We start from the raw sequence: 14,071 nt of genomic DNA, 5'->3' as shown, positions 1-14,071 counted from the left end.
CATTTCTGGAATATTTCCAGGGATGGTGGCTCCCTTGCTTCCCTGGGGAGCCTGTTCCAGTGTTTAACCACTCTTCCAGTGAAGAATTTTTTCCTAATATCCAACCTAAACCTTCCCTGGTGATTGATGCCCTCAATAATAACATTTAGAGGTTCTTTTAAAATCCAAAAGGGAAAAAATGAACTATACTTTTTTTTTCTCCAGTTTTGCTTGTAATCTTTCCATAGTAATCCATACCCTCATCCTCTCAGTACTCATTGTCCCCAAACTTCTTTTTCAGAATATTCCTCTTCCAGAGAAATCAGTCCCTTAGGGTCTCTCAAAAAACAGAGTAAGGAGATAAATCCCTTTGCTTTACCAGAGGTTTAAATGCTATTTTTTTTCCATTTGACTGTGCCCTTGAAGTATACAACTTGTTTTTCCAAAGGTTTTTACCCTAATTGCTCACACCCACATTGCAGATGCCAGTGGCATTTGGTTCTCTGGCTTATGGTATTTTCTTTGGTTGGTTATTTCCCAATTAATCAAAGCTTTGAATCAGCAGAGCTTCATTAATAGTCAGTTACAACTTCTGTGTAATACATGACTGGATGCTTAAAAGACAAAAGCTGAAATTATCTTACTAAAAACCCTTTGGTTCTTCCATGAGAAAGCCTTATAACGGCAGGAAAAGAAAGTAAGGAGTTAAACAAGATATGGAGTGAAGGATGAGCTTAAAGGATGGGACCGAAAAGTAAACAAAAGTTAAAGTACAACTACCCTAAATTTGAAGCTCATGATCATCAGCATTTCTTTTCTTTCTCATAAAAGATTGGCAATGTTTTATCCCTTCCAACAACCACCCAACACTCTTCCTGTCTTACCTTTGTTCTCACTTTGACTTTTTTTACATTCAGAGTTTATATAAGGTGTTGTAGAGTGGGGTTTTTTGGGGGGTTTGGGTGTTTGTTTTTTTGTTTTTTTAATGAGTAAAACTTCAATGATATCTTCTTTAACTAACTGAAGGTCAAACTTACTTTAAACTAACTAAAGGTCAAGCTTACTTGTCAGCCCTTTTTAGACCACCAGTGGGTGACCATAGCTTTGAAGGCTGTTGTATAATTCCCCATTCATACCTCTGTCAGAGCAGTATCTTTGTATTTCATTACTGAAAAGAAAATGTATTTGAAAGCCATTGGCTGAATATTTGCTTACAAAATTTATTTTAACATTTGTGCTCAAATCTGCTGCTGAATAAATGCGTTAATTGAATGATCAGATGACCAACTGTATTTATTTGACATGTCTTGGGGATGTCTTCTTTGTCTCTTACTGGGATCAACCTTTTCTCAAAATATATTCTCAAATATATTATTTCAAATATAATATTCTCTATATATTATTTATCAAAATATATATAACAAAATATGTCTGCTCTTGCCAAAGGAGAGCTCTTCCTGTTCTTCTAAGCCTCCTGCAAACTGTTTACCTTTCAGCTTCCTCTCATTTCCTTGCTGTTGGTTAAATTCCAGATATATGTGGACAACTTGACATACTCAGTGCCTTTTTACCCACTCTGGAAAAGTGAAGTAGAATCAGACAAACTAGAACACAGCTGGATGCTGGCCATGGACTTTTTCCAGGATATCTTCCAAGTAGGTGAAATGTCCAGATCTGTCCTCCAGAGCCCCTGGGATCAGCACCAGGCTCAGGGTGAGCCAGGCCAAGAGCAGATTTGCTCAGGTCCCTCTCCCAGACTTGCTCAGGTCCCTCTTGTTGAGGAAGATGAAACAGGAAAGCCTTATAAATATGATTGTCTGGCAAAAGATTTTGAGAATATAGAAACTGTAAGCGAGATGGAAATGAAAGCAAGTTTTGAGATCTCTCAGTTACTGAACAAGTGGAAAACAATGGTGTGGCCAGCTGAAGGTAATCCCCTTTTGCTGAAACAATGCCCTCTGCTTGCAGACAGGCCCAAGGGTCAGAGCAGACCCTACCAGCTTGGCAGAAGGGGTCCAAAGAGGAGTTTTTAGGGTTTAAAATGTAACACAGTATGGTAATGTAGTGATTCTTATTGGCTGCATGGAAATGCTCTAGGATTTGTATATTGTACTAGATTGGCTAGTGAGAATCAGAATATTCAGCACAGATGATGATTTATTGTATTGAAACGGGAACCTCGCTCTCTTAGCTCTTGCTTCTTAGCTCTTACTTTTCTATGCTCTTACCCCTTTTACTCTCTTATGCTTTTACATTCTTACCCTCTCATCCTCTCTACCCCTTTCTTCTCTGGGGCCTGCTGTGAGCTGTGGCTGGCAGCTCCCAGCAGGGCCCTGCGCCCAGGCCCTTTGTAATAAACCCCAAGTTCCAGGACCTGGCTTCAGAGATCTCTCGTCTCCGTCCGTCCCAACCGTGCTATTCCCCGACGCTCCTACACTCTCCCAGCCTGGCTCAGGTCCCTCTCTCAGCCTTGCTCAAACTCCTCTCCCAAGCTTGCTCAAGGCCTCAATCCCAGGTTTGCTCAAGCCCCTCTCCCAGGCTCCCCGCCATGTGCCAGGGCTCTTTTCCTCTAGGTCTCTACACCCCCATTCCCTGGGGAATTTCCCCATTCCCTCCTCTCCTCTGCCTCTGGCCATGTCTCTGCAGGGACGCTGACACTTTTGGGAGAGGAGGACAAGGTGCTCAGCCTTGAGGCACTGCATGCACCTCACATATCCTTCAGGTTCTGGCCTTAAGGCCACTTGCAAATTCATGTTGAAGATTTCTGCTGGAAAACTCTTCCAAACATTGTTCTGTGGGCTGTGACTCAATTTTTCCATCCTGTCTTGCCCTTGTCTTGCTCTTTCAACACCTCCTGCTCTGCTGTTCCCTCTCTGAGACACCTGAGTTAGGCTGTACCTCAGCCCCCTTTCCTCAGCCAACAGAGGACATCTTTTCCCAGTGCTGTGTCCAGTTCTGGGATTCCCAGTACCAAAGAGATATGGGCAGACTGGAGAGAGTCTAGCAAAGGGCCACAAAGGTACTGGAGTGTTTGCAACATCTCTCACATGAGGAAACAGAGAGAGGTGGCAGTTCGGCCTAGAGGAGGGAAGACTCAGCAGGATCTTATCAGTATAAACACCTGAGGGGAGGGTCAAATAAATAAGAGCCAGGCTCTCCTCAGTGTGTGCCCAGTGCCAGGACCAGAGGCCATGGGCACACACTGAAACACAGGAGGTTTCAGGAATTTTCAGGAGGTTCAGCTCTGAACACCAGGAAACACTTTCATGTGGTGAGAGTGACTAAGCACTGGCACAGGCCGCCCAGGAGATGTGGAGTCTCCCTTCTTAGGGTCATATAATTTTATAGGTCCTTGGAGATGTTCAAAACCTGTCTGGACATAGGCTGGGGCAAGTAGCTCTTGGTGGCCCAGCTTGAAAGGGGGATTGAACCAGAAAAATTCCAGAATCCCCTCCAACCTTAATAATTCTGTGATTTCAAATCCCCAATGAGTTCAACGGAATCAAAGTTATGCTACCCATAAACAGTTCTGTGAAAAGGCCTGGAAAGCATGGGAGATAGGAATTGCACAATCTGAAAACAGAAAAGGTGTCCTGTTTCCTCAAAACTTGAGAAAAATAACAGACTGTCAGGCTGATGGATTTATTTGAGGCCTGCAACTGGGTTATGTGAAGAACTGAACAGAGATTCTCATACTAAGTGTGTGAGTACTGTTTTAACTGTGTAAAAACAGATACATCTGCTCTCAGCTTGTGAGTCTCACATTCATACATCACACACTTTAAAAAAAATTAATCTCTTTGCACTACACCCCTGGGCAGTGGAATTTTGATTCCTCAGGGGTATCAAGGATATCTGTGCTAAAGGCAAAAACATGATTAATCAGTAACCTGGACAGCTTGCAGAATTTATGGCTTTTATGGCAAATGTCAGGTTGATGACCTGAAGTTATCCCTGTTCTTGGACTTTCACACTTGCCCAGTGACCCATACTCACCCAGTTACATTGGTTAGCAAACATATATATATGCTCCTGTACCCTTCTGAGCGTTCATTAGGAAGTGCATGGGAAGAGAACAAGAATAAAACACATCCTTCTATAGAAAAAGTTTTATGGACTAACACAAGAGCCTCTCAAGCACAATTATTTCAGGAGAACAGAGATCCAGAGTCCACGTTTTCTCTTTTCTCTTCCGTGGCAAATACTTGGCTGAATAGAGATGGGCTGGAACAGCAACACTTCCATTGGTTTTGTGTTTATCCTGGCTTTTCTCTCCATTTTGAAAACAGCAGGTTTCTGGAACAGCAGCACTTCCATTGTTTTAGTGTTGATCGTGGCTTTTCTCTCCATTCTGAAAACAGCAGGTTTCTGGAACAATGACCGAAGACAGAACTTTCCTCCAGGTCCAAGACCATTACCTATAATTGGAAACCTTCTTTTGTTTGACTTGAAGAGACCCTACAGGACTTATCTAGAGGTACTCATTTTCTTTTCTATTGGTCCTATCAACGAAGTCCCATAGTCCAAGATGTCAGAGAGTTTCTCCTGTTGCACCCAATGTACTGCATCCATGCATGAGCCTTTAGCCAGGGACCCAGAGATGGTTATTTGAGCAGAAAATGCTGAATGCAGCATGGTTTCTTGACTGTAATATTTTATCCAGGTTTCAACCTTCAAACAACTTTCACATTAATAGCAAGCATCCACCTTATTTTTGTGGCAATTTTGAGAAAAAGACAACAGAATAAGGAATTATTTTGGCAGATGGTGTAACCCTCTCTGCCTTCAGCTGATTGATGTACCTGGAGCTGTGACTGCAGCATCTTGACTTCACTGATTTATCAACGTTCTCATCTCCCTTTCCTCTTTTCTTCCCCAAAATCTGAAGATATAACTATATACTCTTAATATTCAGGGCCAACCTTTGCCAAAATAATAAATCTTTCTGTTTTCTTCTAGTGCTTTCTTTACCTAATTTATTGCAGGGCTTTGCTGACTTTGAGTGAGAAGACTTCTCTGAATCTGCTCTTTTCTTAGAGTTTTTTCTGTTTAGACATTAAAATTACACATCTACCCTGCTGATGATTTTGAAAGGCATATTTGCACCAACAAACCTGTATGGGTGTTGTACCCACAAATCAAAAGACTGCTTAGATGCAATATCTGGAATATCACTGTAGCTCTCCTACACAGCCCAATTGTGTTGACAAAAGCAAGTTCCATTTGTTTTCAGGCCAGCAGAACCAACATGTATCTGCTGTAATTCAGTGATTCCTTTCTGGTGCTGGATACTGGCTCTCTGACTTGAGCACAATTCAGATATGGGTCACTGCTCCTGCTGTTTCAGCTGACTGTACTTGCTCACCACTTGCTGGACATTTTGCATCTTGATGCTAAGTGGATGCCTTCTGTTTCTCTCTGCAAACCCACAAGAAAATGAGCGCAGTCAGGAAACCCCTCTCCAGCAGTCAGAAGAATCAGAAACACTGAGTTACATAAAGATAAATCTACCTGTATCAGCTAAAAAGCTACCACATTGTCTCTGAGACAGATTCATGGTTCATGTAATCATGTATAAAAAGCTTGAATGTATCTAATGCTAAATCCTGGCCCAGAAACAAATGGATTTATTTTTAATAAAATAATGGTATGAAACATTTGAACAGTTTGTTCAGGTGTAGCCTGTGCACAAAAGAAACACAATAGCATGGAGCTAAGTGTGAAAACATGAGTCAAAAATTGATTTTACAAGGGTTTACAAAGTTCTTTTGTAAACTTTTACAAAGTTCTGTCTGAGGGCAGACAGAACTCTCAGTGCAATCCTTTGCTGACTTGGGGTTTCAGCTGTTGATACTTCTGCTCAGTTTGGCACAATGGAACTCTTCTCTCAACTGTTCCATTTAGCCATTATCCACCCCAATGTCTGGCAGGTTCCCATCATTTAAATCAAGTGCCTTTCCCTGTAGTCAGGAAAATATCCACCATGTGAGTAATCCAGAGGCAGGACTGGAAAATAAACAGCCCTGGAACAGATGATGAATTTCTCTGTAGGCTGTAAAAGTTGTAAATCCCTGTTCTCTTCTCCTGACAGCTGTCCAAAAAGTATGGTCCAGTCTTCAGTGTTCAGATGGGGCACAGGAAAGTTGTGGTGATTTCTGGCTATGAGACAGTGAAGGAAGCTCTTGTAAACCAAGCAGATGCATTTGCAGAGAGACCTAAAATCCCAATCTTTGAAGATCTGACTAAAGGAAATGGTAAGTTGGTCTTATTCTTCCTAATCAGCTTGATCTACTCTTTTTTCCCCCTATAGAAAAAGCAGGAGCTGGAAAAACAGATCAGAGATCTGATTTTGGATCAGAGATCACAAAAGGCATTGGAAATAGGGAGAAATTTCATTGACTTTAGCACACTTATTCAGTGTTGACAGTGGCAACAAAACAACCATAACCTTAAAAATAACTACAGCAACATAAAATAGATAGTGACACACTTCCAGGGTCTAGAACAGAGCATCCTTGCCAGAAAAGCATTTATATCTCTCATGATATGGCTCTGAACTTGTGGGGTTTTGGGCTTATCATAGAACAACCTTTTCTGAAACTACTATTCTACTGTTGCTCATCATTTCAGTGGTAAATAGTGCTTTTAAATTCAGAATGTGACAATAGATAGCATGTAGCACATAGAGAACTGTGGATTTATTTTAAAAAGGGAAATACTCTCTAATGAGATGAGTATAAAAATAAGAATTTCACACCCAAACTTGATTCTAATTTAGCATAAGAATTTCATATTTATGTGTCCAAAGATCCTTGGAAAAATTCAGGAATAATTCTGTGAACATTTTAACAACTGCATCTTTTGGTCATATTATTGCATAGAAGCTTACTTTTTACTTTTTTTACTAATTAGGGGGAAAAAACATAGTTGAGGTCATCAGTTAAATGAAAAGAAATTGTGTGAAAAAAATACAGTGAAAAAAATGGATGGTGGAGGTTTTAAGACATTACCTAATTTTCTAAGACATATTTTCCTACTTAATTTTTTTCCTGCAATCATCAGAGATGTTAGTTCAATTCCTCTTCCAAACTATGATGACCAGCAGTTTGAACTTGAATTTCCAATGTCCGCTTTCTTTCAGTGACAAGTGTCTTTGAGGATATATATTCTTCTTAAGATTGATTAAATAAACCTTAAATATTTATTCTTTGCTTGTGTAATGAACCTCTTGTTGAGGATTTAAAATACTTAAGGCACAGTTGTGTGGTTTTCCTCATCTGGATGCAGTTTAACTTGTTTTAAAAGTGACTCTACTAAACAGCTCCATTCTACGCTTACAAAATTATTTAAAATCTTCTGCTCTATTGAAATGCTCTCTTGGTTTCAGGGGTTGTTTTTGCCCATGGTGAAAACTGGAAGGTGATGAGAAGGTTTACCCTCACAGCCCTGCGAGACTTTGGGATGGGCAAAAAGGCCATTGAGGATCGGATCGTGGAGGAGTACGGGCACCTGGCAGAGTCCATTGCGTCCCAGGAAGGTGGGTGGCTCTCAGCACCTCTGCTGGTCACAGTGACTCTGAGATATGCACAAGCTTCTCTTTCCCAGCCTGGCCGTCAAAGGAGGAGTCAGGATTCTTTTGTTCTTGTTCTCGAGGTTGTTTATTATTTCTTATCTACAACATTCTTTCTCTGGCCTGCTGAGGTCTGTCTGGCAGGTTGGGTTGAGGTGCACTGGCCACCTCGGGGAAGCATTATCTTTTATACTAAAAACTACGTGTGCATTATTTACGATAACTTCCCAATCCCTATCACCTATGTTAGACAGTGAGTTTCTACCTTAAGCCAATTCAAAAGTGTCACCATCACAGCAGAAGATGGAGGCCAAGAAGAAAAAGAAGGAGAAAGGCTGGACACACCCTGATTCCTCCATGTTGCCTCCTCAAGTCCCATTCTAAAAACCCCAAAAATCTATTTTTCACCCCGTGAGAAACTTTATTATTCTACTTAAACTTTCTTGCTTTGTAATTCTTCATATAGAGGTTGGTAATTGTTTTTCCATGGGTCAAGATCAAAGGCACAGGGGTCCTGGGCTCTGTGCCAGGGTCTCTGAGCCCCCCGGGCAGGGGCTCGAGTCCTCCAGGGCAGCCAGAGGAATTTCCTGGGTTCCGACAGGTGGGCTGTTCATTCTGCAAACGCATGGCATCACAGAATGATTTGGGTTCAAAGGGACCTTAAAGCTCGTCCAGCCCCTTCCATGGGCAGGGACACCTTCCCTTACCCAGGCTGCTCCCAGCCCTGTCCAGCCGGGCCTGGAACACCTCCAGGAGTGGGGTAGCCACAGCTTCTCTGGGCAGCTTGTGCCAGGGCATCACTACCTCTAAGGTTTTGTCCAAGTATGCAAAGGCTTTTTGAGCCTTCTCAAGTTCAGATCTTTTTAGGAAATGTACACCAGTTTGATGAATTTGGCTCCTCTGGCATTTTTGTGTCCTGCTATGGCATTCTGACATTGGATAATAATCAGTGTTAGCAATCAATCATAAACAAATAGCTATATTTAATAATAAATTTATATTTACAAATTACATCTCTTTATTACAATGTAACAAATTCTCTTGTTCCTTGTCTAGGAAATCCCATTGATGCCAGCAAAATAATTAATGCAGCAGTTGCTAATATAATTGTCTCAATATTGCTTGGAAAACGATTTGACTACAAAGACCCCAGATTTGTGAGACTTGTAACTATGACCAATGAAAACATGAGGCTTGCTGGGAAACCTTTGGTTACGGTAATGATTCACTGTTCCACTGCATGCCAATAGCAATACTGGTGATCAGTTTCTTCTATTAAACAAGAAAATCTGAGACTTTGAGAGATAATTGGTTTACAAAGCACTTTCTTAGACAAAAAATCCTTGAGAGACAGTTTGGGAATCATGAAGTCAACAATCAAGCCCCCAGTCTCTCAAAAACATATTCAAGATAGAGTTTGAAGAGTCCTAGTGAGTGAAAAATACTTTTGTATGTTTGCATGCAATGCTGCCACACCCAGGATTGATTTATGTTTTTCTAGGTTTTGAAAAAGAAAAAAAATGTTAGTGGAAGAGCTGGCCAAAACAATAAAAAAAGTTGCTGGCCAACATTTCCATCTGCATGGTGGCAGCTTGAAGCTGTTTGAGCCTGATACCTACACTATTCCAGAAAAACAGTAATTTTACAAGATTTTTACATCTATTTGGTGGTTCTTGATGAGTTTTCTACCACAATTCATCCACTCAGCTTTTCAAGTTCCTAAGAAAAAAATATCTTAAGTTTTTGACTTTGTATCTGCAAGGATGGCCAAACGTTGTTAATTTGTTTCTGTAGTGTTTTCAGAGCTCTGGCTGATAAACTCTCTCTAACAACTTCCACTCCCACAGATGTACAATATCTTCCCATACCTTGGATTCCTCCTAAGGGCAAACAAGGCTCTCCTTCGAAACAGAGATGAATTCCACGATTTTGTACGAGTTACTTTTGTAGAGTACCTCAAAAACCTGGACAAAAATGACCAAAGAAGTTTTATTGATGCCTTCCTGGTTAAACAGCAGGAGGTAACTGAGTATTTTCTTGTTGATTCCATCTCTCATGATTCTATGAAGACATTTGGAATTTTCTTTCAGTCCTTACAATTACAGCTGAATTTCTTTAGGGAAGCTGTCTTTGAGAAAATACATATGACAAAGTGGTACAGTTGAACAGATACTTCATGCTGTTGAAATTCCAACCTCTTTTAATCAGTGAACATTTATCCTTATTTATTTTCTTCAGACTGTATAAATATATTTACCAAAGCTGCATCTTTTTATCTGCTCTCTCTGCTGTCCAAGCTCTTCTGGCTTTTTTGAAAACATAACACATTACAGAATGGAATCACTACCTGGGCTTTACTGGGACTTATTTGGGGTCTTTGATGAGGCTGGGTCACCTTCCCCAAAGGCAGCTCCTTTTGCAGATGGTCCCAGTAAATACAAAGATATGTCAGCACTCTCCTCCAGGCACAAGCCCAAAGCTCTTCCTTGTCTTTCACACTTTTTTAAAATATAGGATTTATATCTTAGCAAATATTTATCTACATAAACTGCATTTTTACATGGGAAAGCTTTGAGTTTTCATCCTTTTATCTTAATGACTTTTTTCAGGAGAAATCCACTACCAATGGGTATTTCCATAATGGCAACTTGCTAAGCTTGGTGAGCAATTTGTTTACTGCTGGTGTTGAGACCATTTCCACCACACTAAACTGGGGCTTTCTGCTGATGCTAAAGTACCCTGAAATCCAGAGTAAGTGGTTTAATGATAGATACTGTTACACTCAGGGAATTAGTGACCAAACAGGAACCTGGAGGATCAACACATCTGTTAATAGGCCAAGTTACAAAAAGCTGAGATTTCCAGCTTTCCACTTATTGTCTCTGTGCCCTCTGATTCAGACCCAGTGGGCCAAAGTTCATACAGGCCAGGCCCTCTGCTTAGGGAAATCTCATTAATTAGTAAGTAAAGAGCTGTCCTGTGTTGGTCAATGATTCTATTCCAAGTTTCCCTCAGGATCTGTCAATAAACCAAAGGTCTGTGCAGATGTTAAATGAACTGTACTAAGGCTTTAGGGGCCTGAGAAGATTCATGGAATCGCCTTTGTCTGGCAGCTCCATTCCAGCTGATGGTACAGGGTTGTTTGGAGTCAAATGGTGTTTTCGAGAAAACCCTTGGGCAGAACATGAATCTTTAGACAGAAGAGATGGCAGAAAAAAAATCTTTAGGTTTCTTGTTGATAAAGAATCAATCAAACACTGTTGTCCTGTTCACTGCCCATTATTTCTGAAAGGAAAAAAAGATTTTTGGAGAATTGTACTCCAGATCTACTATACTTTACATCAGTAAAGCACACTGTGTCTCAGGGCTGAACGAGTCCTTGCATCTTAGAGTTGATTCTTTCTTCAGAAAAGGTCCAAGACGAGATAGAGCAAGTGATAGGATCCAACCCCCCGCGGATCGAGCACCGAGCTCAGATGCCATACACAGACGCTGTCATCCATGAAATTCAGAGGTATGCCAATATCCTGCCACTGGATTTGCCTCATGAGACTGCTGCAGATGTCACCCTCCAAGGCTACTTCATCCCCAAGGTGAGATGCCTACAGGATTGCTTCTTTTAACATCTCTTCTTTCTGAATTTGTCCACGAATTCATTCCACTGTCCTATTTTGCAGGGAACCTTCATCATCCCTTTACTGACCTCAGTCCTGAAAGACGAGTCGCAATGGGAGAAACCAGACATGTTCTACCCTGAGCACTTCCTTGATGCCAATGGGAAATTTGTGAAGAAAGATGCTTTCATGCCTTTCTCAGCAGGTGCTTTCTCTTTTACATTTACACAGAACACACAGCAAAGATACTTCTGTGCATTCCTGCTTCATTTTCCCATGTTCCTTTTAAAAAGTCACAAAAAATGTCAGCTGGGTCAAGTTTTCATAAAGTGTGACAACAAAAAATCCCCAAATTTTGTGTAAAATCAAAGGACAGAAGGGGCTTGCCCTTTGAGGCTTCCCCAGAGCATGACATTCACCTGCATTTACATACCTACACCATTTCCCAAATCATGGGAGATTCCAACCCTGCTCCTTCTCTGGCATTTCTCCTGCTTTGCTGGCTCTGTAATTGCTCTTTTCAAGTTCCCATACATCAGTCTCTGGCTAATTTATCTATCATATCCACAACACTCTCCATTTTTTTTAATCAACCCTATTTGTATATTTTCAACTCTGTATGATCTTTGAATAAGATTTTTTCTTGTCACACTCACCATCCAGTATATTGTATTTTTTTCTTTCTTTTTCTTCTTTCTTTTTAGAAGAACTTATGACACTTCCAGTTCCCAGGTCTTCTTTTCCAGATTTAAGCCTAGATGTCTCAGCTGAAGCACATCCAGGGCATGTCAGGTCTGGGCATTCCCTGGAGAGTTTATTTCATATCACAGCCATTTTCAGTCACACAAGGGTGTTAAAACCAAATTTTAGTTCAGCTTTTTGTTAGTTCTGGCCTTGAATCATCATGCTATTAATAAGGCAGCTTACTGGCTATTGGATTTGACAGGACTTATATTTACAGCACTTTTGAATATTCATAGAATATCTCCTCCACCTGGCTCCTCACCCCACTCTGGCCAGCATTTGTGAATCTTCAAGGAATTTGCTGACAAATTCTCGTATAAAAAATTGCCTATGAGTTGACTAATAGACCTAAAGTCTAGGCTAAACCAGTTGGTTTGGAATGCAAAAATTCACCCAAGTAGAAAAAAATTGTGAAAATTAAGTAAAAATTCAGATTTTATTGAAAACTGGAGTTAAGGAATTCAGACTACATTTCCATACATTTCTCTCCAAATGCAAGCACTTAAGACAAAGGAAAATAAAAACCCATCATCAGCTGGCTTTGGTATGGTACTTCTGAAGATCAAAATTCCTCTTTGTTAACTTGTACCCAAAAGAGTTTTAAAATCTGTGTTCTTTATTCATACCTAGGACATAACATTCAAATGTTCTGGATTCCCACTGACCTTTTTCAGGTCAAGAGCTGATAAAAGGGTTTTTTTTCCTCCAATAGTGAAGAAGCAGCTCACTGATTCTCCTGTGGTCCTTTTGCCTTTTGTTCCAGGGAGGAGGATCTGTGCTGGGGAGACTCTCGCCAAAATGGAGCTCTTCCTCTTCTTCACCAGTCTCCTGCAGAGGTTCAACTTCCTCCCTCCACCTGGAGTTTCCAACTCAGACCTGGACCTCAGTCCTGCAGTTTCATTTAATGTCATCCCCAAACCCTATAAAATGTGTGCTGTAGCACGCTCTTAGAGCTCTAATCCACTGTGTTGCTAAAATGTTTAAATCACTTTTCCATGGCATCTGTCTTAATTCTTTTACCAAAATAATAATCCATATTTCAATTAAGGTTTCAAGTACTTCTAAACCAAAGTGGTGTTATTTTTTGGGAGAGGGCAGAAATGGACCAGAAGTGTGAAGTAACTGATGGCTCATGGATTAATCTCTTAGATCACCTAATCTTGGTTAAATAATACAGGTCTTCAGCTTTCCTATTCTTGCTGCCGTGTTCACTGTTTGTTGAAAGCATATCTCAAAAAATGCTCCCAAGTCCAGGTTTTCCCCAAAGACATATGGGCTATGAAGCTGTGCTTAGGTTGTACAAGGAGGTAAATGTAGGATGTTCAGAGTTTGAGGCTGTCAGAACAGAAGGGCTGTTTGACCTTGGCAGGCAGCTGGGTTTGAAGCTGGGCTGGATATCCTGATGTCCCCCAGTGCCTCAGTGCAGCTTCTTCCCTTGGCTCTTCTCCCTACCCCAGTTCCATGTGCAAAGAAATCACAGTTCTGTATTTGTAGATCACTTCTGAGGAAAAACCTTAAGCCAAGCTGACCTGAATTCAGGTCTTTAAGATTTTCCCTGAGTATTTCTTAACTGGATAAACTCAGTACATAAAGCGTACACACACAAGAAAATGTCTTACCTACTTAAAGCCAAGGTTTGTGAAATTGAAGTTTCAGGAGTTCCCAGGTCAAATCCCACAGCTGTGGTCACACCTCCACACATACAGATCAGTGAACCTTCTGGAAGAGGCCTCAAATCTCATCAAAACCAACCAACTGATCATTCTGCAGCTCTGTCCAAGAGCATCCACCGTCAAGTAGAGCTAAGACCATCTCCTAAATGTCTGGATTTATGTTCCCTGGTTCATGTTACCCTGTTTATGTGTGCATGACAACCCCAAAGTAACAACACCCACAGCCAGCCTATCAGAAATCACCCAGTGTTGGGGAAAAAAATTAAATTATTATGGCTTGCCTCTGTATCTATCCAGCACTGTAATGCAGCAGCTCATTCTTCAGTTATTATTTCAACTTCCTTGTGTGGAAGCTGAATTTGACTCCTACTCACTGCCCTTCTCCACACTTTCTTTTAAAAATAAAAAGCTTTCAAAAAGGCAAAGGTCTTTATGTGGTTCAGGAAGTTCAAAACCCACACAGTAAATCACCCTTAATGAAAGCAAAGGAG

The 14,071-nt window shown here is 40.8% G+C and overlaps 1 protein-coding gene across 1 annotated transcript; it reads left to right on the top strand.

Annotated features, from left to right (window-relative positions):
* The first annotated feature begins 3,963 nt into the window (after nt 1-3,963).
* LOC135446228 (cytochrome P450 2K6-like) lies at nt 3,964-14,003 on the top strand. The gene is made up of 9 exons (XM_064709914.1): nt 3,964-4,456; nt 6,071-6,233; nt 7,367-7,516; nt 8,606-8,766; nt 9,397-9,570; nt 10,159-10,300; nt 10,958-11,142; nt 11,227-11,368; nt 12,671-14,003. Exons 1-9 carry the CDS (start codon nt 4,199-4,201, stop codon nt 12,856-12,858), a joined length of 1,563 nt encoding a protein of 520 aa, XP_064565984.1. The 5' UTR covers nt 3,964-4,198; the 3' UTR covers nt 12,859-14,003.
* Nucleotides 14,004-14,071: the final 68 nt, after the last annotated feature.

Source organism: Zonotrichia leucophrys, chromosome 3, assembly GCF_028769735.1.
Source record: "Zonotrichia leucophrys gambelii isolate GWCS_2022_RI chromosome 3, RI_Zleu_2.0, whole genome shotgun sequence".
In the NCBI taxonomy this organism is placed as follows: domain Eukaryota; kingdom Metazoa; phylum Chordata; class Aves; order Passeriformes; family Passerellidae; genus Zonotrichia; species Zonotrichia leucophrys.
Note: the sequence above shows the minus strand (reverse complement) of the source record. Positions and strands in the feature narration are given on the sequence as shown.